Here is a 22,091-nt window from a genome sequence, read left to right on the forward strand (position 1 = left end):
ATATTTTATTTGCCCTTGTTCTAATTGCATTTATTGTTTTGGAAGCTTGTTCTGTTTTCAACTGCCAGGCAAGAATTTTATGTGCTCTCTCACCTAACTCATAATACCTTTGTTTAGTTCTTATAATTGCTTTTTCCGTTCTATATGTCTGAAGCGTATTATAATGTAACTTCTTATTGACAAGTTGTTTTCGTTTTTCTTCTGACATATATCTTTGAGATTTTTTTTCTAATTTTGTAATCTCTTTTTCCAATTGATCTAGTTCTGCCATATATTCTTTCTTAATTTTAGACGTATAACTTATTATCTGGCCCCTAAGATATGCTTTCATCGCATCCCATAATATAAATTTATCATCCACTGAATGAAAATTTGTATCCAAAAAAAATTGAATCTGTCTTTTCATAAAATCACAAAAATCCTGACGTTTTAATAATGTTGAATTAAATCTCCATCTATAAGCCACTTCTTCCTTATCAGCCATTATTATTGTCATTAATAAAGGGGAATGATCTGATAATATTCTTGCTTTATATTCCATATTTTTCACTCTGTGTTGAATATGCATTGATAATAGAAACAAATCTATCCTTGAAAAAGTTTTATGTCTATGGGAGTAAAACGAATAGTCTATTTCTTTAGGATTGATTCTTCTCCATATATCAATCAGATTTAAATCCTTCATCAATGATAAAGTTAAATTTATTACCTTTGATTTTATAACAGCCTTGGTTGATCTATCTAAGACTGGGTCTAAGCAAAAATTAAAATCTCCTCCAATTAATATTTTTTCATGCGCATCCGCCAAATTCAGAAAAGCTTTTGTATGAATTTTACATCATTTTCGTTTGGTGCATAAATATTCATAAAAGTCCATAGTTCAGAAAAAGTTGACAATGTATAATCACATATCTCCCCGCAGAATCAGTTATTACATTTTGTATTCTAATTGGTAACGTTTTATTGATCAAAATTGCTACTCCCCTCGCTTTTGAATTAAATGAAGCTGCAACAACACTACCCACCCAATCTCTCTTTAGTTTCTGATGTTCTGTTTCCGTTAGGTGCGTTTCCTGTAAAAAAGCTAAATCTATCTTCATTTTTTTAATATGTGTTAAGATTCTTTTTCTTTTCACTGGTCCATTAAGCCCGTTAACATTAAAACTCAAAAAATTCAATAAATGTCATTATTCTTAACAAAGTTACTCCAATCTAAAACATTATTTATCTTCTCATGATAAAGCAGCCGCCTGTAGAATCCTTTCCTTGTCTTGAAATCTTAAGAATTTTATTAAAATCGGTCGTGGATATTGGTCATCTTTTGGTTTTGGTCTTAAAGCTCTACGTGCCTGCTCAATTTCAATTGGTCGAACCTCCTCTTCCATTTGCAAAACATCCAGGATCCATCTTTGAAAAAATTCTATTGGTTTATCTCCCTCCATACCTTCTTTAAGACCAACAATTTTAATATAATTACGTCTACTAAAATTTTCCAACATGTCCACTTTCTCCAAGAGTCGGTTTCTTTCCGAATTCCAGACAAGCAGATCATTTTCTGTTTTTTCCACTCTATCATTCATATGCCCCATTGCTCTTTCCATCTTCTGAAACTTCTTATCCATTTTGTCCTGTCTTGCCATAACTTTATCATAGCACATCTTCGTATCTCTAAGCTCTTCTCTTACTTTTCTTAATTCAGCTGTTAACCGCAATATAGCCTCTCTCATATCTCTATCATCTCCTTTACTTCCAATTGCTTCCAATTCTTCCTCCTTTTCTTCATCTGTGTTCTCTGCAGAATCCAATTCTGACTCTGAGTCATTTTCAATTGCAGTGGCTGTCGGTTCTTGTAGTTTGCATTGTGTCGATTTGCGCCTGCGCATTTCCAGTGTCTTCTTTGAAGAAGCCGTTACCACCGCCATTGCTCCCTGTTCTACCGAAGGAGATCCAACCTGAGTCCGAGGCTCCATCGTTGCAGTAGGCCCTTTTTTCTTCCCGTCTCGCGGCTGCTTCGCAACAGCAGACTTCTTTTGTTGCGGTTTAGGAGGCATATCGTAAAGTAGTCTTACAAAGTTTATAAATAGTTTTCAGAGAATATTTACTAACTTTGTTTTGTTTAAACGGTACCTTACTGATTTGTTGCGGGAGAGCTGGATTTACACGTCTCAATCCCACGTCATCATGTGACACCCCCCCAATATGTTCTTTAATGCCTTTCTAACATCATATTTTGTAGAACACGGTTTCGCTGCAGTCGCCCAACTTTATTCAAAGCAATGAAACAGACTACAAATTACTGAACATGGGGATTTGAGACTCCTCCTGAGTGACATTCATCCTAATGTTGAGAAGCTAATATCCCCACCAAGCCCATCTATCTCATTGAAAAGTGAAAAAGCAAAGAAGTATTGAATATTTCATCTAATGTACAATCTAAAATTGATGAAAATTGTTTTTACTGTAATTAATGACTTAGTGGATGTGGTGTATATGGATGTCCTATTCTGATCTTGTGTTCTATTTCAACTTTATCCTTGAAGGGAAGTGAAGCAGCAAATGAGACAGGATTGAGGAATATTATGGGCAATGAAAGAGTTAACTTTATATCAAAAAAGCTAAATCAACTGAAGGCAGATTAAAAAAACACAAAAATAAAAAACACAACTAAGTATACTGTAAAACTCAATATACCATAATCTTTCCCAATAGATTAAGGGTTCCCAACCTGGGGTCCACAGGCCTCTTGCTTAATAGTATTGGACCATGGCATAAAAAAGGTTGGGAACCCCTACAATAGATTAAAATTTCCTGAACAAAAGTAAACAATATATAACAAATGATCAATACAGAACAAAACTCGTACCAAATCCTGATGTGAGCTGCAGTGTTGAACCCCAGAATGTCAGAGGTTTATTCTACTCACATGTAGAAGATACATCAATTTAAGAGTTAAACCCTCTCAATTACTTTCCATTGTCATAGAGTGTATCTTTTTTTTTCCAGAGGTAACAGTTACCAGTGAGGTTAGGCAATCATTAGCACATAGAACAGGTTCTGCTGCATCCGACAATCAGGAACAAAGTCTCTTATGTCTCTATCTTATTCTGGAACAGCTTCTGTTTGCAGTTTTGGATCTCACGGAAGTGAGAGGTGATTAACATGAAAATGTTTGTTATGTACTTTAACCACATGGGTCAAAGGCGACTGAAGCTTGGCGATCTCTTTGAAAATCCACAGGTGCTTTAGATATCTGAAGTTCTGAAACATCATACTATCCCTGGATAGAACCTCAGGACAGGCACGGCCATCTTATCATGAGCTGTTGACATCTGCAGTTAATGTGAGGTAATCGTAGAAGATAAATTAGGTTTGAGCAACATCATTGAAGTGTACGGTTTAAATTTTAAAAGCAATGCAGCAGGTATCTTTTCCATGACTGTGTGATTTGTGTTCCAGTCTGCAAATAAAAACTGAGCTTAATTTTGGAAAGAATGAATAGACTGTGTGACGAAAGAGGGTTACAAAAAGTACACATAGATTAAGATGTTAACTGTCCTGTGCTGGCACCAGTGGGATCAACAGTTGGTCTGCCACCTGTCTTCAGGAGAAAGAGAGATAAGGAAGACAATGGAGCAGCATTTGGAAATGTTAATGAAGAGACGAGAGAGTTTAACGGAAGGAGACACCGGTCTGGGAACTGTCAAGATCGGCTCCTTTTTGAACCCTGAACTGTTTGAAGTGTGATGGACAGGCGATACCCCAGCAGGGGGATAAAAAGGGACAGGTTCGTTAAGGCAGCACACACACGACACCATGAGGTAACGAGACCCTGGAAGCGGTGCGCCTCCCATAAGTCGGTGGGAGTTGTTGGAGATCTGGTCGCGGGACCAGCCAGAGACGCACAGGGTAGAAAGGTACGGATCGGCGGGAACCTGGTGTGTGTCCACCCTTGCCTGGGTGCTGGGTTCACCGCGGAAGAACGATCGTATCTGAAACGGAGGGGTCACAGTCGGTGACCTCAGAAGATATTACAAAGGGCTCGCCCGAAAGCTGACTGCGAGGAATATCGAAGGTCTGTGTGGAAGCCGTTTTGAATATTCATTCGCTTTCGCTCTCTCTCTCCTTCCGCCCCCCCGTCCACCGGCACGGCAGTGATTACTGTGAACTGAACTGAACTCAATTGAACTGAACTTTGCGTCACTTTGAAACTGGTCATTTACCCCCTAGACAACGATAGAGCTTGATTGATCCTACTATCCTAGTTCTGTGTACATGTGTGTTTATCATTGTTGAACTGTTGCATTTATTATCCTTTTGATTAGAGTACTGTGTTGCTTATTTCTTTAATAAAACTTTCTTAGTTCCAGTAATCCAGACTCTAACTGAGTGGTCCATTTCTGCTGGTTTGGCAACCCAGTTACGGGGTACGTAACAACTGGGAAAAAAAACTGTTTCATTCAAATCTTAAGAGTACATACAGCACACAGCTATTTCCTTAGCACAGGGTGATATATGGTGGAGGAAAAATAACGTGGATCCCATTTAATTACAGGAAGGTTTCAAATTAGCGTGGCACAAATCAAAGATCATTGTGTGATACACAGATTCTTGGTCATTTATCTGATGCAATGGTGGTTAGTTTTGTGGGAAGCACTTCCAACCATTTTGTACAGATGTCAATCACAAGCAACTTAGTCCAAGTGAATGAAGTCCCATGGTGTAGTGGCTCAGGGTCATGGAAGCAGAGGGAATATGTTGATTTCAACTGACCCATAGGGTGCACAATGATTTGCAAAAGCCTGTATGCTGTAATCCAGTCCTCATCCATGTGAGGTAACACTATGTGAAAAATGCCAGGCTGATGCTCATGCAGGTCAGATATAGGGTGATCATTTACTAAATTTTAAAACATCCCAGCTTCGATCTCTGGATATTAGGCCAGAAAAAAGAAAGCAGTGCCCCGTCTCTTAGGCTGGTCCAAATTCCTATCAGCATCAGACAAGAACAAAGCCATTCTATTTCTATTATTGGCAGAATTTCAGATGGTCAAGTTTCTGACCTGTCAGTAAGTTGAATTTTCAATTAGACAAATATTTGTGATATTTCTAAACAAAAAAATTATGCACAGAGCTATTTCAATTTCAGTATAATTTCAAAATTACAAAGAATACAGAGCAAACTCTGATTAACCAGATAAAGTTGAAATCCAATTCAATATCAAGAGCAAAATGTATCTGCCTCAAAGGTTATGGAGAAAAGGCGAGATAATGGGATTAGTAAACCTAAAAAAAAAGTGTTTAAAAATATTTTGTTGTATTTTGCTATTTATTATTATTTGTGAGTTTTAAAATTCATAGTTAAATTGTAATTAATGTTTCAATTACTTAAATCTATTTGAATAGTTTTTAACTCTATCAAGGATATTTAGAAACTATTCAAAAGCCTTCTTAGGATAATGAGTTGTCAAATGTCATCTGGGCCTGGGCCTTAGTGATAATCTATCTGAGGCTTGGTCATTCAACCTCAACCTCTCGTCTCTTGAATATAGATAGTCAGCTTTGTTCAATGAGTTACTTATTTGCTTCCAGAAAGAGTAGGTTAAGGCCAAGAGAGTCGCAGTCTGCATTAGATTGAACACTATTTGATCTATTGATTTGAAATATCAACTCTTACTCTCTCCTTAACCGTTGCCTCTACGTTTTTGTATTATACGGCACAGTAGCATAGTCATTAACTCAATGCTTACCAGTGACCCTGGTTCAATTCCTGCTGCTGTGTGTAAGGAGTTTGTACATATTTCCTGTAACTTTGTGGGTGTCCTTCCACAGTACAAAGCCATACTGGTTGGTAGATTAATTCATCATTGCAAATTGCCCCGTGATTAGGCTAGGGTTAAATCGGGGTTTGCTGGGCAGCGTGGCTTTAAGGGCCGGAAGGCCTATTCCACGCTGTATCTCAATACATAAAAATAAACAAATAAATCCCAGGTATCCATATTTGCATTTTCTATCTTTATGTCCAATTTAATATATTAATGTCTCCTCTTGGTTCTTCTATTTTTTGCTTTCAATGCAAGTAACTAATGATTTTTCCGATATTTGGGATTACGTATGGAAATAGAACCTAATAGTATTATTAGTAGGGAAAAATAAATATTTTTGCAACAAAGAAAAAAACAGAAGCTGCTGGAGACTCTCAGCAGGTCAAACAGCATTAATGAAAGAAAATTAAAATTAGATAGAGCTTTGATTATTTTGCATTTTGGCAGTTTAGACTAAACTCTCCGGAAGCTGCTCCGGAAACACTTTAGGGTCCACCAGAATCACCGGACGCTGATTACGCGATAACGCCACGGCGCCGTTGCCATGGCGTTGTCGTTGTGTACAGGTCCAAATATTGTTGGTGAGTGTTATGATGGCGTACCGATCCGTGTGTGTTCTGCGTTTGCAGCCGTGGCAATGAGAGGTTTACTGAATTAAGAATTAGTAAATCGGTCGGAGTAAAAGTCAGCAGAAGGGCCGTGATGTGTGGTGTTAGTTAAACTTGAACTCCCGCAGCGACGATCCAGTATCTCGCCGCCACTTATTGGATGCGCCGTTGCGCCTGCGCACTAATTGCTCTGGGACCGTGAGAGGGTCAATGAAACGGGGACAAGTTCCTAATTGTCCAACTCAAAAGATAAATCACTGCAGTGTTTTGCTTTATGGGCAGAACTGATGAATACGATAGGTATGACCGCGTTAACGGGGCTATATTATAGACGACCGAACAGTTCGCAGGATTTAGAGGAACAAATTTGTAGAGATTGCACTCTGTTGCAAGAAACATTTAAGGTTGTTATAGTAGGTGATTCTAACTTTCCACGTATTGACTGGAACTCCCAGTAAAAGGACTAGAAGGGATAGAGTTTGTCAGATGTGTTCAGGAAAGTTTCCTTAATCAGTGCACAGAAGCTCCAACGAGAGACTTCATGCTTTATTGTCGCCAAATAATTGATACTAGAACGTACAATCATCACAGCGATATTTGATTCTGCGCTTCCCGCTCCCTGGATTACTATGCGATACTTGATCCGCTATAAGGGAACGAGACAGGACAGGTGACAGAAGTTTGTGTAGGGGAATGTTTTGCATCTGGTGATCACAATGCCATTAGTTTCAAAGTAAGATATGTCTGGTCAGTTGGTCAAGATTCTAAAATAGAGAAAGGCCAATTTTGATGGCATCAGAAAGGATCTGGTAAATATGGATTGGGACGGGCTGTTTTCTGGCAGAGGTGTACTTGTTAAGTAGGAGGCCTTCAAAAGTGAAATATTGAAATTACAAAGCTTGTATGTACCAGTCGGAATTAAAGGTAAAGATAACAGGGCTAGGGAACCTTGGTTTTCAAGAGATAGTGAAACTCTGATTAAGAAAAAAAGGCAGGTAGGAACAAATGAGGTACTTATGGAGATAAATGCAAAAGAACACAATAAAGAAATCAGGAGGGCTAAGAGAAGGCATGAGGATGCCTAAGGAAACAAAGTGAAGCAGAATCCTAAGGGATTCTATAGATATGTTCAGAGCAAAAGGATTGCAAGGGGCAAAATTGGTCCTCTGGAAGATCAGAATGGTAATCTATTGGTGGAAGCAAAAGAAAAGGGGGAGACCTTAAATGGATTTTTTGCATCTGTATTTACTCGGGTGATGGAAAGGGTCTGTCTCTTGAGTAAGTGCAGATGCAAGAAATCCATCAAGTCCATAGATGTGAGGCAAAGCAGCAGTGAGGTCGTCGACCTTATACAGATTACCAAGGAGGAGATGTTTGCTGTCTTGAGGTAAACTAGAGTGGAAAAATCCCCAGGGCCTGACAAGGTGTTCCCTAGGACACTGTGGGAGGCAAGTGCAGAAATTGCAGGGGCTTAGCAGAGATATTGAAATCATCCTTAGTGGCAGGTGAGGTACCAGAGGATTGGAGGATAGCTAATGTTTTTCCACTGTTTAAAAACTGCTCCAAAAATAAACAAGGAAATCAAAGGCTGATGAGCCTGACATCAGCAGTGGGATGTCTTGTTTAATCTTTCATGTTATGTTACCAAGACTCAGCATATGGATGATAAATAGAAGAGAACACAGTCGATCTTGAGGGATTCCAGACTAGCTGTGGCAAATAAAGTCATTGCAGAGTTTCTTGGCAAAAACTATGGAGGAGACAAAGAAATAAGATGAGAATAGTTCTGTTCAGCTGGGCAAAGCATGTGAGCTATAGGAGGAAAATTATATGACCAATCATGTCAAAGGCTGGAAAAAGAACAGGACGCATGACCATATAATTTGGTACCATGATAGGGTAATTTCAGTTTTGCAGTAGGGGACGAAACTCAGGAACCACAGTTATCCCATTTACTTGCCACAGTCATGGTCAGCAACAGTAACTGTGAGTCTTTTCAAGTTAGATCAGTCTCAGCTGATATTTAAGATATTTCGAAGACAGTGTTTATAAACTTTTCAAGTGCCTTCAGGTGTCATTGGTATGTTGTCCAGGTTTCTGATGCATACAGGAGTGCTGGGATTACCACTGCTTTGTACAATAACATTTTGGTGTCTGTTCGGATGTCATGAAAGACTTTTGTTCGGAGATGTCCAAAAGCTGTTCCAGCTCATTTTTGATTGTCTTTGACAAGGTGCCACACATGAGGCTGCTTAACATGATAGGAGCCCATGGAATTACGGGAAAGTTACATACGTGGATAGGGCATTGGCTGATTGGCAGGAAACAGAGAGTGGGAATAAAGGAATCTGGTTGGCTGCTGGTTACCAGTGGTGTTCCACAGGGGTCCGTGTTGGGGCCGCTTCTTTTTACATTGTACATCAACGATTTGGATTATAGAATAGATGGCTTTGTGGCTAAGTTTGCTGATGATACAAAGATAGGTGGAGGGGCCAGTAGTGCTGAGGAAACAGAGAGTCTGCAGAGAGACTTGGATAGATTGGAAAAATGGGCAAAGAAGTGGCAAATGAAATACAATGTTGGAAAGTGTATGGTTATGCACTTTGGCGAAAGAAATAAACGGGCATGCTATTATTTAAACGGGGAGGGAATTTAAAGTTCTGAGATGCAATGGGACTTGGGAGTCCTCGTGCAGGATACCCTTAAGGTTAACCTCCAGGTTGAGTCGGTGGTGAAGAAGGCAAATGCAATGTTGGCATTAATTTCTAGAGGAATAGAGTATAGGAGCAGGGATGTGATGTTGAGGCTCTATAAGGTGCTGGTAAGACCTCATTTGGAGTACTGTGGGCAGTTTTGGTCTCCTTATTTAAGGAGACGTTGGATAGGGTACAGAGAAGATTCACTAGAATGATTCCGGGAATGAGAGGGTTAACATATGAGGAACGTTTGTCCACTCTTGGACTGTAGTCCTTGGAGTTTAGAAGAATGAGGGGGGACCTCATAGAAACATTTCGAATGTTGAAAGGCATGGACAGAGTGGATGTGGCAAAGTTGTTTCCCATGATGGGAGAGTCCAGTATGAGAGGGCATGACTTAAGGATTGAAGGGCACCCATTCAGAACAGAAATGCGAAGAAATTTTGTTAGCCAGAGGGTGGTGAATCTATGGAATTTGTTGCCACGGGCGGTAGTGGAGGCCGAGTCATTGGGTGTATTTAAGGCAGAGATTGATAGGTATCTGAATAGCCAGGGCATCAAAGGTTATGGTGAGAAGGTGGGGGAGTGGGACTAAATGGGAGAATGGATCAGCTCATGATAAAATGGTGGAGCAGACTTGATGGGCTGAATGGCCGACTTCTGCTCCTTTGTCTTATGGTCTTATTTAAGATGATGTTGGATCTCGTCATTTAGGTTGACATTGGAGGAGAGGTGACTTCCAAGATATGGAAAGTGGTCCACGTTTTCCAGGGTTGTTCCGCCAAGTTGAATTGATGGTTCTATCTGATTTGTCTCAATTGGTGACGGTTGATAGATGATCTGAATCTTCTTGGAATTGCTGGTAAGTCCAAGTTTCGCGTATGCACGTTTGAAAGCAGTCAGAATCTGTTGTAGGTGGTTTTCTGAAAGAGCTGCAACACTGTTGTCATCTGTGTATTGGAATACGATGAGGGAACTCGTGGATGTCTTCGTTTTGGATTTGAGACGGGCAAGATCGAAAAGTCTGCCATCTGTTCTGTAGACAATTTCGATTCCTGGGGGTAGGTTGTCCTGGATGATGTGGATGATTGTCGCAATGAAGATGGTGAACAAAGTTGGGGCAATCACGCATCCCTGTTTTACTCCTGATCTAACTTGAAAAGACTCACAGTTACTGTTGCTGACCATGACTGTGGCAAGCATGCCATCGTGGAAGAGTCTCAGGACTCGAATGTACTTTTCAGGGCATCCATAGGTAGATAGGACATCCCATAGGAGTTCCCTTGATACCGAGTCAAAGGCTTTGGTGAGGTCGATGAATGCCGTGTACAAAGGTTGAAGTTGTTCACAACATTTTTCTTGTAGTTGTCGCATTGTGAAGATCATGTCGATTGCTCCACGTGATGGTCTAAAACCAGCTTGTGTCTCCTGAAGGATCTCCTCAGTTAAAGGTTTGAGCCAGTTGTTCATGATGTGGGTGAGGATCTTTCCTGCTGTTGCTAACAGGGAAATTCCACGATAGTTTCCACATTTGGATCGATCACCTTTCCTTTTGTAGTTGGTAACGATTGCTGAGTCTCTAAAGTCTGCTGATACGTCTTCATTTATCCAGATCTTGATGAAAAGTTGATGCAGTTGATAATGAAGCGGATTACATCCAATTTTGTAGACCTCGGCTGGTATTCCATCGAGTCCAGCGGCCTTGTTGTTTTTCAAGGTTTTGATGGCTTCCTTCACTTTCTTCAAGTGTTGTTATTTTTAGGGAGTCGTCAACGGGCTGTTTTGGAATGTTGTTAATCACATTCCTGTCAAATGAGATAGTTTGATTTAGAAGATCTTCAAAGTGCTCCCTCCATCTAGAATTGATGTCAGCATTGCTCTTCAAGATGGTTGAACCATCTTTGCTTTTGAGAGGGGCTTGACCATGCGTGGATGGGCCAAAAATAGCTTTAGTTGCGTTGAAAAAGCCTCGAGTGTTGTTGGCGTCTGCTAGTTGTTGGATTTCCTGAGCTTTCTTCCTCCACCATTGGTGTTTCAGGTTTCGGGTGCTCTTCTGGACTGAGCCTTACATTCCTGATAGCGTTTCCTTTTGGTAGCCGATTGTTAGTCATTTTTTAAAGTAATGAAAGCTTTTCTCTTTTCGTCGATGAGTTGTTGGAGTAGTTTGTCATTATCATCGAACCAATCTTGATGTTTTTTCGTCTTGAACCCAATTGAACCCAAACTCTGCCACAGGAAACAGTTGAGGCCAGTTCATTGGCTATATTTAAGAGGGAGTTAGATATGGCCCTTGTGGCTACGGGGGTCAGGGGGTATGGAGGGAAGGCTGGGGCGGTGTTCTGAGTTGGATGATCAGCCATGATCATAATAAATGGCGGTGCAGGCTCAAAGGGCCAAAGGGCCAAATGGCCTACTCCTGCACCTATTTTCTATGTATGTTTCTATGTTTCTTTGTAGGATGTGATGATACCGTTCTTCAATTGATTCCAGTGTTTTTCTACAGCTGGTGGGATTTGTTAAGGCAGTTGTTTTTGAAGATTTTGTTGGAACTTCGGTACATGGCTGATGTCTTAAAGGATGTCAACATTAAATTTCTTTATAGTGTTCTGATTTTGGTGTTTCCTTTTGGGCCGAATCTTAATTCTTATGGTGGACGAGATGAATTCATGGTCTGTCCAGCACTCGTCAGCACCAGTAACAGCTCTTGTTGGCAGTACATCTTGTTGGTCCCGAGATCGTACGATGATGTAGTCGATGAGGTGCCAGTGTTTGGAGCGTGGATGCTGCCAGGAGACTTTGTGCCTGTTTTTCTGGCGAAATAGGGTGTTTGTAATCACCAGGTTGTGTTCAGCACATTTGGTGAGGAGGAGTGTTCCATTGGCATTGACCTTGCCAACTCCTTCCTTGCTTATTATTCCAGTCCAGAGCCTATGATCTTTCCCGACTCTGGCATTGAAGTCTCCCAACAGAATGACCTTGTCATTGTTGGGAACAGAGGAAAGGACGTGGTCAAGTTGGGCATAGAAGTTCATCTTTACTTCATCTTCATTGTCCAGAGTTGGAGCATAGACGCTGATGATGGTAGCGTGTTGGTTCTTGTCAAGTTGGATTCGCAGAGTCATGAGACATTCATTGATTCCCAGTGGTTGCTCTGTCAGCTTCTGAAGTAGGCTGTTTCAGATGGTGAAACCTACTCCATGGATCCTCGGTTGTTCAGGATCAAGTCCTTTCCAGAAAAAGGTGTATTGACCTTGCTCTTCCTTTAGTTGTCCTTCTCCAACTCTGCGGGTCTCACTCAGAGCAACAATGTTAAAGTTGAATTTTTGGAGTTCCTGGGCAACAAAGGCAGTTCTCCTCACTGGTCGGTCTGCCTTTGGGTTATCCATCAGAGTTTGTATATTCCAGGTTCCAAATTTCATGGTTTCACTTCTCGATGTTTTTCGACCGCATGATGGTGATCCCTCTGGACACAGCTTTCCAGACAGGATGGGGTGAAGCAGACTATTTTTAGGGCACTTTTTCTCGCCCCTTCCCAGTTCAGGGTGAGCAGAGTGGATCCTAAATAGGGCTGCTCAAATGTGAATACTGCTGCCGAACAACTTTCCTGCTTCTGTCCAAGAGCTGAGCGACTGAATCAAGTATTCACCGCTTTCGTGCCGATTCTTGAATAGGAGCTTCCAGCCATCACGTTGCCTGCTCCCATCGCCCTCCCCTGATCGCCGAAAGACTTGAAGAAGTGGCCCACAGAGCGAAGACGCCTGTGCGTGTATTTGTTTCACATGTACTTGATGTTGGACTCCAAGAAGCACATGATACTTCAGAAATCAATGGCATGGAAACCACAACGATTGGAGCTGATGGATTTGTTGCAGCCTTCATCCGCCTTCACAGCTGTTGAGTTCGAAGTAACTTCGTCCGCCTGTTCCACCGTTGAGGTCTTGGTTGGATTGTTGTTTGTCAGGGACCTCACCCTCGACCTTACCGCCATGGATGACCCTTCCAGGAGAAAAAACTCCAGACGGGATCGCTCTCGGGATCTCAGGACCACACAAGCCTCTCCACCACGACAAAGTGACAATCCACGGAACTGAATACTCTTGCAGGCTGTCACCCAAATTTTTGGAGCATGGCTTTGTTACTTGCAGGACAAATTTAATCATGTTAAAGGTACACATTTCTGGTCTAAAATGTCATCGTATGTTAGGAAGTTATTATGCCAGTAATGTTGATATTGGTTTCAATAAAATAATTATGAATTGCTTGGTAGTGATAGGTTGACACCTTGTAAGTTTAGTGATGGTATTCAAATTAGTTAGTGTACTGCCTAGATGAAATAGCAGTCTATAATAAAGCGTAATGCTTAAGTTTCATAAAGCAATGTACCCCATTCAAGATTTGGCAATGGTTCTCTAAATCTCAAAGACTTGAAGTTGTGGAAATGACATTTTGAATTGGTTTTGAATCTACTGTGATTTTAAAAAAGACACTTTTAACAATATTTTCGTGAGTTCCTAGTGATTGTAGCATCTTCATATAAACCATACAATTTTTGTTTGCAAATTAACATTAAATTGATATTCTCTTTCAGAGAAGGCACAAGGATCATATAAGTATTGGAGTACTGGCAAGAAAAGTTCTTTTGCTAACTGTTAAAGTATATTGTGAGGGTTGACTAGATTGACACCCAAAAATATCATACTTGTGCAAGTTTGGAGATGTAAAATGTACTGAGGACAAACTTCAGTTGTTTCTTTAATTTCTACAGAAATGTCACCACAAGAAGTCAGGAAGTTTAACAACAGAACTTTTATTCTGTTTTTGTTTAAAATTCAATGTTAGATTCTATTATACCAACAGACTAGAATCATTTCTTAAGATCTGGTGATATTTATGGTGAAATTCAAGGAAGCAAGCTGTTTTTATTTTAAATAGGGAGAAGAAAACAAATGAGCTGGAAACAAACAAACCACTTGGTATCTGTGAAGAGAACAGACTGTCATTTAACCTTTGCTAGAACTGACAGATGTTTGTGTCTATGACTGAAACTTTACTGGATCAAAATATATTAACCTTTGGTGATCCCAGGGACATTGTTCTCGATGGTTAGTTTACCTCAAAGTTTCCACTGAGGTACTGAAATAGGGAAATCAGAGATGCACTAGACATCTGTACCCTCCTGCTTCACTGTTGGTCTCACCACCTGGTCCAACAGTAAAATACAAAGCCTTGAGCTGATGGAACGGATGTATTTGCCTCCAACGCCACAGCTGTATGCCATTCTGCACCCATACAATTCACTTTTCCATAGTTGCATTCATCTGTTGTCTCCATGGCACTTATTGATCCACAGGTCAACCCTGTCTTGATTCAGAATGATTCAGGCTGCAAGTGGTAATAAGTCCTCATGTGAAGAACCTGAGGCCTTGTTCTCAGAACATCCCAATGACCTTTTTGTGTAGCTCAGGATTGAATAATCAGAAATATTTAAAAGGCTATTTTAATTCTACTTCCCATTCCCATTCTGATATGTCAATCCATGGCCTCCCCTACTGTCGTGATGAGGCCACACTCAGACTGGAGGAACAATACCTTATATTCCGTCTGGGTATCCTCCAACCTGATGCCGTGAACACCGATTTCTTGTGCTTCCGGTAATGCCCCCTCCTTCCTCTCCTTCACCATTTCCCATCCCCTTTTCCCTCTCTCACCTCATCTCCTTGCCTGCCCATCGCCTCCCTTGAGTGCTCCACCCCCCTTTTCTGTTTTCTATGGCCTTCTCATCAGACAGCACCTTCTCCACCCCGGTATCTCTTTCACCAATCAACTTCCCAGCTTCTTACTTCATCCCTCCCCCTCCCGGTTTCACCTATCACCTTGTGTTTCTTTCTTCCTTCCCCCACCTTTTAAATCTACTCGTCATCCTTTCTTCTCTAGTCCTGCCGAAGGCCTGAAACATCGACTGTACTTTTTTTCCATAGATGCTGCTTGGCCTGCTGAGTTCCTCCAGCATTTTGTGTGTGTTGCATATATTCTAGTTAATTGTTTTCTACTTCATATATTAAAATAAAAGCCAATGGAGGTAAAAGTACATTACATGTGCCCTAATTCTTGGACCACTGGGGTATGTTTCGGGATAAGAATGAATTGTACAAAAGGGACGGGTTGCACCTTAATAGGCGGGTGACCAGCATTCTGGCAGGCAGGTTTGCCACTGCAACACGGGTGTGTTTAAACTAAGTAGTGGGGGGGGAGGGGATGAACTGGAAACATAAGGATGGAGATAAAGGGAAAGTGAGAATAAGAAAAGTTAAGAAAGACAGCAGAATCAACAGAGCAGAAAGCTCAAGAAGGGATCGTACAGTATGGCCAAGTGAAATAGGAATTGATATGGGAGGTGAGGGGAGTAATGAATTAAAAGTATTGTATATGAATGCACAGAGTATAAGAAATAAAGTGGATGAGCTTGAGGCACAGTTGGAAATTGGTCAGTATGATGTTGTGGGAATAACAGAGACATGGCTTCAAGTGGACAGGGCCTGGGAAATGAATATTCAAGGTATACATCCTATCGACAGGACAGACGTGGGCAGAGGGGGTGGGGTGGCTCTGTTGGTGAGGAATGATATTCAGTCCCTTGCAAGGGGGGGAACATAGAATCGGGAGACGTAGAGTCAGTATGGATAGAACTGAGAAATTCTAAGGGTAGAAAGACCCTAATGGGAGTTATCTACAGGCCCCTAAACAGTAGTCTGGATGTAGGGTGTAAGTTGAATCAAGAGTTAAAATTGGCATGTCACAAAGGAAATGCTGCAGTTGTTATGGGGGACTTCAACATGCAGGTAGACTGGAGGAATCAGGTTGGTACTGGACCCCAAGAAAGGGCGTTTGTGGAGTCCCTCCGAGATGGATTCTTAGAACAGCTTGTACTGGAGCCTACCAGAGAGAACGCAATTCTAGATTTAGTGTTGTGCAATGAACCGGATTTGATCAGGGACCTCGAGGTAAAGGAGCCATTAGGAGGTAGTGACCATAATATGATAAGTTTTAATCTACAATTTGAGGGGGAGAAGGGAAACTCGGAAGTGTCAGTATTACAGTTGAACAAAGGAAACTATGGTGCTATGAGGGAGGAGCTGGCCAAAGTTCAATGGAACAATACCCTAGCAGGGATGACAGTGGAACAGCAATGGCAAGTGTTTCTGGGAGTAATGTGGAAGGTGCAAGATCAGTTCATTCCAAAGAGGAAGAAAGATCCTAAGGGGAGTAAGGGGAGGCCGTGGCTGACAAGGGAAGTAATGGACAGTATAATAATAAAAGAGAAGAAGTATAACATGGCAAAGACGAGTGGGAAGCTGGAGGACTGGGAAACTAGCCAAGAATATAAAGGAGGATAGTAGAAGCTTCTTCAGGTATGTGAAAAGGAAAAAAGTAGTTAAGACCAAAATTGGGCCCTTGAAGACAGAAGCGGGTGAATTTATTATGGGGAACAAGGAAATGGCAGACAAGTTGAACAGGTACTTTGGATCTGTCTTCACTAGGGAAGACGCAAACAATCTCCCAGATGTAATAATGGCCAAAAGACCTAGGGTAATGGATGAATTGAAGGAAATTTATATTAGGCAGGAAATGGTGTTGGATAGGCTGTTGGGTCTGAAGGCTGATAAGTCCCCAGGACCTGATGGTCTGCATCCCAGGGTACTTAAGGAGGTGGCTTTAGAAATCGTGGACGCGTTGATAATCATTTTCCATTGTTCTGTAGATTCAGGATCAGTTCCTGTGGATTGGAGGGTGGCTAATGTTGTCCCTCTCTTCAAGAATGGAGGAAGAGAGAAAACAGGGAATTATAGACCGGTTAGCCTGACGTCAGTGGTGGGAAAGATGCTGGAGTCAATTATAAAAGATGAAATTACGACACATCTGGATAGCAGTAACAGGATCGGTCCGAGTCAGCATGGATTTACGAAGGGGAAATCGTGCTTGACTAATCTTCTGGAATTTTTTGAGGATGTAACTATGAAAATGGACAAGGGACAGCCAGTGGATGTAGTGTACCTGGACTTTCAGAAAGCCTTTGATAAAGTCCCACATAGGAGATTAGTGGGCAAAATTAGAGCACATGGTATTGGGGGCAGAGTACTGACATGGATTGAAAATTGGCTGGCTGACAGAAAACAAAGAGTAGCGATTAATGGGTCCCTTTCGGAATGGCAGGTGTGACCAGTGGGGTACCGCAGGGTTCAGTACTGGGACTGAAGCTGTTTACAATATATATTAATGATTTAGATGAGGGAATTAAAAGTAACATTAGCAAATTTGCCAATGACACAAAGCTGGGTGGCAGTGTGAAATATGAGGAGGATGTTATGAGAATGCAGGGTGACTTGGACAGGCTGGGTGAGTGGGCAGATGTATGGCAGATGCAGTTTAATGTGGATAAATGTGAGGCTATCCACTTTGATGGTAAGAACGGGAAGGCAGATTATTATCTAACTGGAGTCAAGTTAGGAAAACGAGAAGCACAACATCTAGGTGTTCTTGTACATCAGTCACTGAAAGCAAGCATGCAAGTACAGCAGGCAGTGAAGAAAGCTAATGGCATGTTGGCCTTCATAACAAGGGGAATTGAGTATAAGAGCAAAGAGGTCCTTCTGCAGCTGTACAGAGCTCTGGTGAGACCACACCTGGAGTACTGTGTGCAGTTTTGGTCTCCAGTTTTGAGGAAGGACATTCTTGCTATTGAGGGAGTGCAGCGTAGGTTCACAAGGTTAATTCTCGGGATGGCGGGACTGACATATGTCGAAAGATTGGAGCGTCTGGACTTGTATACTCTGGAATTTAGAAGGCTGAGAGGGGATCTTATTGAAACATATAAGATTATTAAGGGATTGGACACACTGGAGGCAGGAAGCTTGTTCCCGCTGATGGGTGAGTCCAGAACCAGAGGCCACAGTTTAAGAATAAGGGGTAGGCCATTTAGAACGGAGTTGAGGAAAAACTTTTTCACCCAGCGAGTGGTGGATGTATGGAATGCTCTGCCGCAGAAGGCTGTGGAGGCCGTCTCTGGATGCTTTCAAGAAAGAGATGGATAGAGCTCTTAAAGATAGCGGAATCAAAGGTTATGGGGATAAGGCAGGAACTGGATACTGATTGTGGATGATCAGCCATGATCACAGTGAATGGCAGTGCTGGCTCGAAGGGCCGAATGGCCTACTCCTGCACCTATTGTCTATTGTCTATTAATGTGAGGAACTCTTTAAAATCTAAAGTTATCCATTTTGGTTGAATGTTATAAATATCATATGTGATAGAATATTTTAGAAAAAAATTACACCTTCAAGTTCTTTCTTTGTTAGTAATGCTAAGACGATTTCCTGCATACAAGGCAAGTTACAGCAGTGGTTTGCCATTGCCTTCTACCAGGTGAGTTTCCAAAGAGATCACCAGCTTGTAACCCAGCACAGATGGAAAGCGTGCAGGGGAGCTGGCTGGATTCAAACTTGGGACCTTTCGTCCTGAAGTCCGACGCTGATGTCACTACACCACCAGCCGGGTCAGTAATGCTAAATACACTATATAATGCTAAACACACTATATAATAGTAGCAGCAGGTTGAAGTCACTTGAAATAAAATTTGGTCGTAGTGTATTTTACTACAATTGACTAGGAGGACTTTCTGACTTTTCTTACCATATTAGCTTCATATTTTAGTCTGCTTTTTAATCACTATTTGAATACATTAACAAGTTAATCAAGGAAATATTCAGCAGACCAAGCATCGCGTACAGAAGGAGAAATAGAGTTAACATTTTGGGATGAAGACCCTTTGTTAAATGTAGGGACTGACAAAGGTCTTTGACCTGAAATGTTAACTCCGTTCCTCTGCTGTCTGTCCCACTAAATATTTCCAGAATTTTCAATTTCTATTTCAGTTTTCTGGCATCAGCATTTTTATCTTAATTTTCATAGTTTAATTTTCTTTTTATTTTATCTTTATTCAACAGCTAAAAACAGTTGCAAACAAATATCTCAACATTCAAAGATCAAAAGTCAAGAAAATCCTCTTGATACAGGCATTAATTCCGATTATTTCCTGTGAACCTTTACAATGAAAAATCAATAAAATTGCTTCACTGTCTAGGAAATGATAACAATGGATACAAATAAGAATCCAACACTGAGGAGAATGCATTTTAACCAAGAGACTTTTATACAATTGAAAGAGGTGCCAGCCGGGCCACTTCCACTGGAGGAAGGAGATGCTTTTCACTTAAATTTATATGACTCACTGGAGTCTGATTCTGACAGTTTAATTCAAGAGAAGCAATACCAATTGAAGCTGAAACATCGCATTCAGGAAAATGAAGAAGTGGTTTTTCAGACTTTTGACATTGAATTTGATATGGAGAATGGAGATGATGACGAGAATCTCTATGATAGTCTGGAAGAAGCAGAAGTTGAAAATAACTTTGCTGGGAACAAGTTTGAAACTGACCACAAGAGTAGTGAAGAAGTAAGGTAATTGTAATTTTTAAAAATGCATTTGAACAGTGTTTCTTGTACTAGTCACTTCTCTGCTAGCTCTCTCATGGATAATTCATACTAAACTACAGGAAAACTATAATGTCCTTAGCTACAACTAGTTCACCATAATGTTACCAGGAAAAAGCAACAGAAGGTGACTGTAATAGAGATAATTTCTGTCTAATGAGTTTTCGTTAAGTAAGTAGAGACAATCCATTCCCTGTGGTGAATGATCTGGTAACCAGAAGTCATAGAGTCAAAATAATTGACAAGAAATCAAGAAAATTATTTGCTGTTTATTGGGATCTAGAACATTCTACCAGGGGAGAAAGTGGTGAAAGCTGATACCTTAAGTATTCTTAATTTTAAAGAGCAATTGAAAAGGTACCTGAAAACTATGGATTTCCTGTAGTGCAGAAAAAAAGACTGCAAAACTAAATGTATTTCATCCCAAGACTAATGTAGTAGTAATGGGTCAAATTGTCTCAATCTGGTCGATAGATCAATGTGATTCCAAGTATGAGCTAAATTTGATTGAGATATACATGATCATTTTGGATGTAGATATGGTAAATGGAGCAAAACTATTCAGTACATGGTTCGAATGTCGGCATTTCCAACGTGATCTGGTATGGTAGTGAAAAAGTCATTCAGGAATTTAAAAATGGAATTGGATTGGCATTTGAGGGAAAATAATTTTCAGGGCTAAAAGACCATAAGACATAGGAGCAGAATTACGTCATTTGGCCCATCGAGTCTGCTCCATCATTCCATCATGGCTAATTTATTATCCCCCTCAACCCCATTCTCCTGCTTTTGTAACCATTGAAGCCTTTACTAAACAAGGACCTATGAACCTCTGCTTCAAATACACCTAATGACTTAGCTTCAATGACAATAAGTTCCACAGATTCACCACCCACTAGCTAAAGAAATTCTTCCTCAACTCTGTTCTAAAGGGATGCCCTTGTATTCTGAGGCTGTGTCCTGTGCTTGGTCTTAGACTCTGCCACTATAGGAAACATCCTCTCCATGTCCACTCTGTTTGGGCCTTTCAATATTCAGTAAATTTCAATGAGATTCCCCCTCCCCCTTATTCTTCTAAACTCATGTGAGTACAGAGCCAAAGCCATTAAATGCACCTCATATGTTAACCCTTTCATTCCCGGGATCATTCTCGTGAACCTCCCCTGGACTCTCTCCAATGCCAGCACATCCTTTCTTTGATAAAGGGCAGAACATTGCTCACAATACTCCAAGTGTGATCTGACCAATGTCTTTTAAAGCCTCAGCATTACATCCTTTCCTTTATATTCTTATCCTTCCGAAATGAATGCTAACATTGCATTTGCCTTCCTTACCATCGAGTTATCCTGCAAGTTAACCTTTATGGAATCCTGCATGAGGACTCCCAAGTCCCTTTGCATCTCTAATTTCTGAATTTTATCTCTGTTTAGAAAATAGCCTACGTCTTTATTCCTTCGGCCAAAGTGCGTGACCATACACTTCCCTACACTGTATTTTATCTGCCACTTCGTTGCCCATTCTTCTAATCTGTCTCAGTCCTTCTGCAGACTCCCTGCTTCCTCAACACTACCTGCCCATCTGCCTATCTTTGTATTGTCTACAAACCTGGCCACAAAGCCATGAATTCCATCATCCAAATCAATGACATACAATGTGAAAAGAAGCGGTCCCAACACCAGCCCCTGTGGAGCACCACTAGTCACCGGCAGCTAACCAGAAAAGACCTCCTTTATTCCCACTCTTTGCCTCCTTCCAGTCAGCCTGAAATACCACCGGCTCTTATCTTGTTTAGCAGCCTCATTGACGGCACCTTATTAAAGGCCTTATGAAAATCCAAGTAAACAACATCCACTGACTTCGCTTTTGTCTATCTTTCCTATAATTTCCTGAAAGAATACCAACAGATTTGTCAAGCAAGATTTCTACTTAAGAAAACTGTGCTGATTTTGGCCTATTTTATCATGTGCCTCCAAGTACCCCAAAGCCTCATCTTTAACAATGGACTCCAATATATTACTAAACACTGAAGTCAGGCTAACTGGCCTATAATTTCCTGTCTTTTGCCTTCCTCCTTTAAAGAGCTCAATGGGATTGATGGACATCTCTGCAATGAACCGGCATGGGTTTAATGCCTTCCTTCTATGCTAATATTTCAGTGATTCTTGCTGGCCTGTGGTGCCTGTGGCACAGTAGGAACTTCACTACGTAATCCAAGTAACCTATCATCAAAATTCCACACTTCCTAGGCACAGGCAATTGTATATCATTAGCTTCCCTGCCCAAAGCTGCTCTCATGTCGTGATATAAACTGTACCTCTTTCACATTATTTAGGTTTTGATCACAGTATCCTTTTGGCTTGTACTTTACACAGCATGTCCTATGCATTTATGGCCACTGATCTGAGTTACGTGACTCTT

At 40.9% G+C, this 22,091-nt stretch overlaps 1 protein-coding gene across 2 annotated transcripts in view; it reads left to right on the forward strand.

The window, feature by feature from the left end:
• Positions 1-6,366: 6,366 nt before the first annotated feature.
• jhy (junctional cadherin complex regulator) overlaps positions 6,367-22,091 on the forward strand; it is an 84,968-nt gene continuing 69,243 nt past the window's right edge. Inside the window, exons 1-3 of one of the 2 annotated variants that reach the window (XM_072238347.1) lie at positions 6,367-6,402; positions 9,840-9,987; positions 19,127-19,640. In XM_072238347.1, the coding sequence (XP_072094448.1) occupies positions 19,267-19,640 (374 nt within the window). In that variant the 5' untranslated portion in view covers positions 6,367-6,402; positions 9,840-9,987; positions 19,127-19,266. Of the gene's footprint in view, positions 6,403-9,839; positions 9,988-18,646; positions 18,676-19,126; positions 19,641-22,091 lie in introns of those variants that run through there. The other variant, XM_072238348.1, reaches the window with a different exon arrangement.

This window comes from Mobula birostris, chromosome 20, assembly GCF_030028105.1.
Source record: "Mobula birostris isolate sMobBir1 chromosome 20, sMobBir1.hap1, whole genome shotgun sequence".
NCBI classification, from domain to species: domain Eukaryota; kingdom Metazoa; phylum Chordata; class Chondrichthyes; order Myliobatiformes; family Myliobatidae; genus Mobula; species Mobula birostris.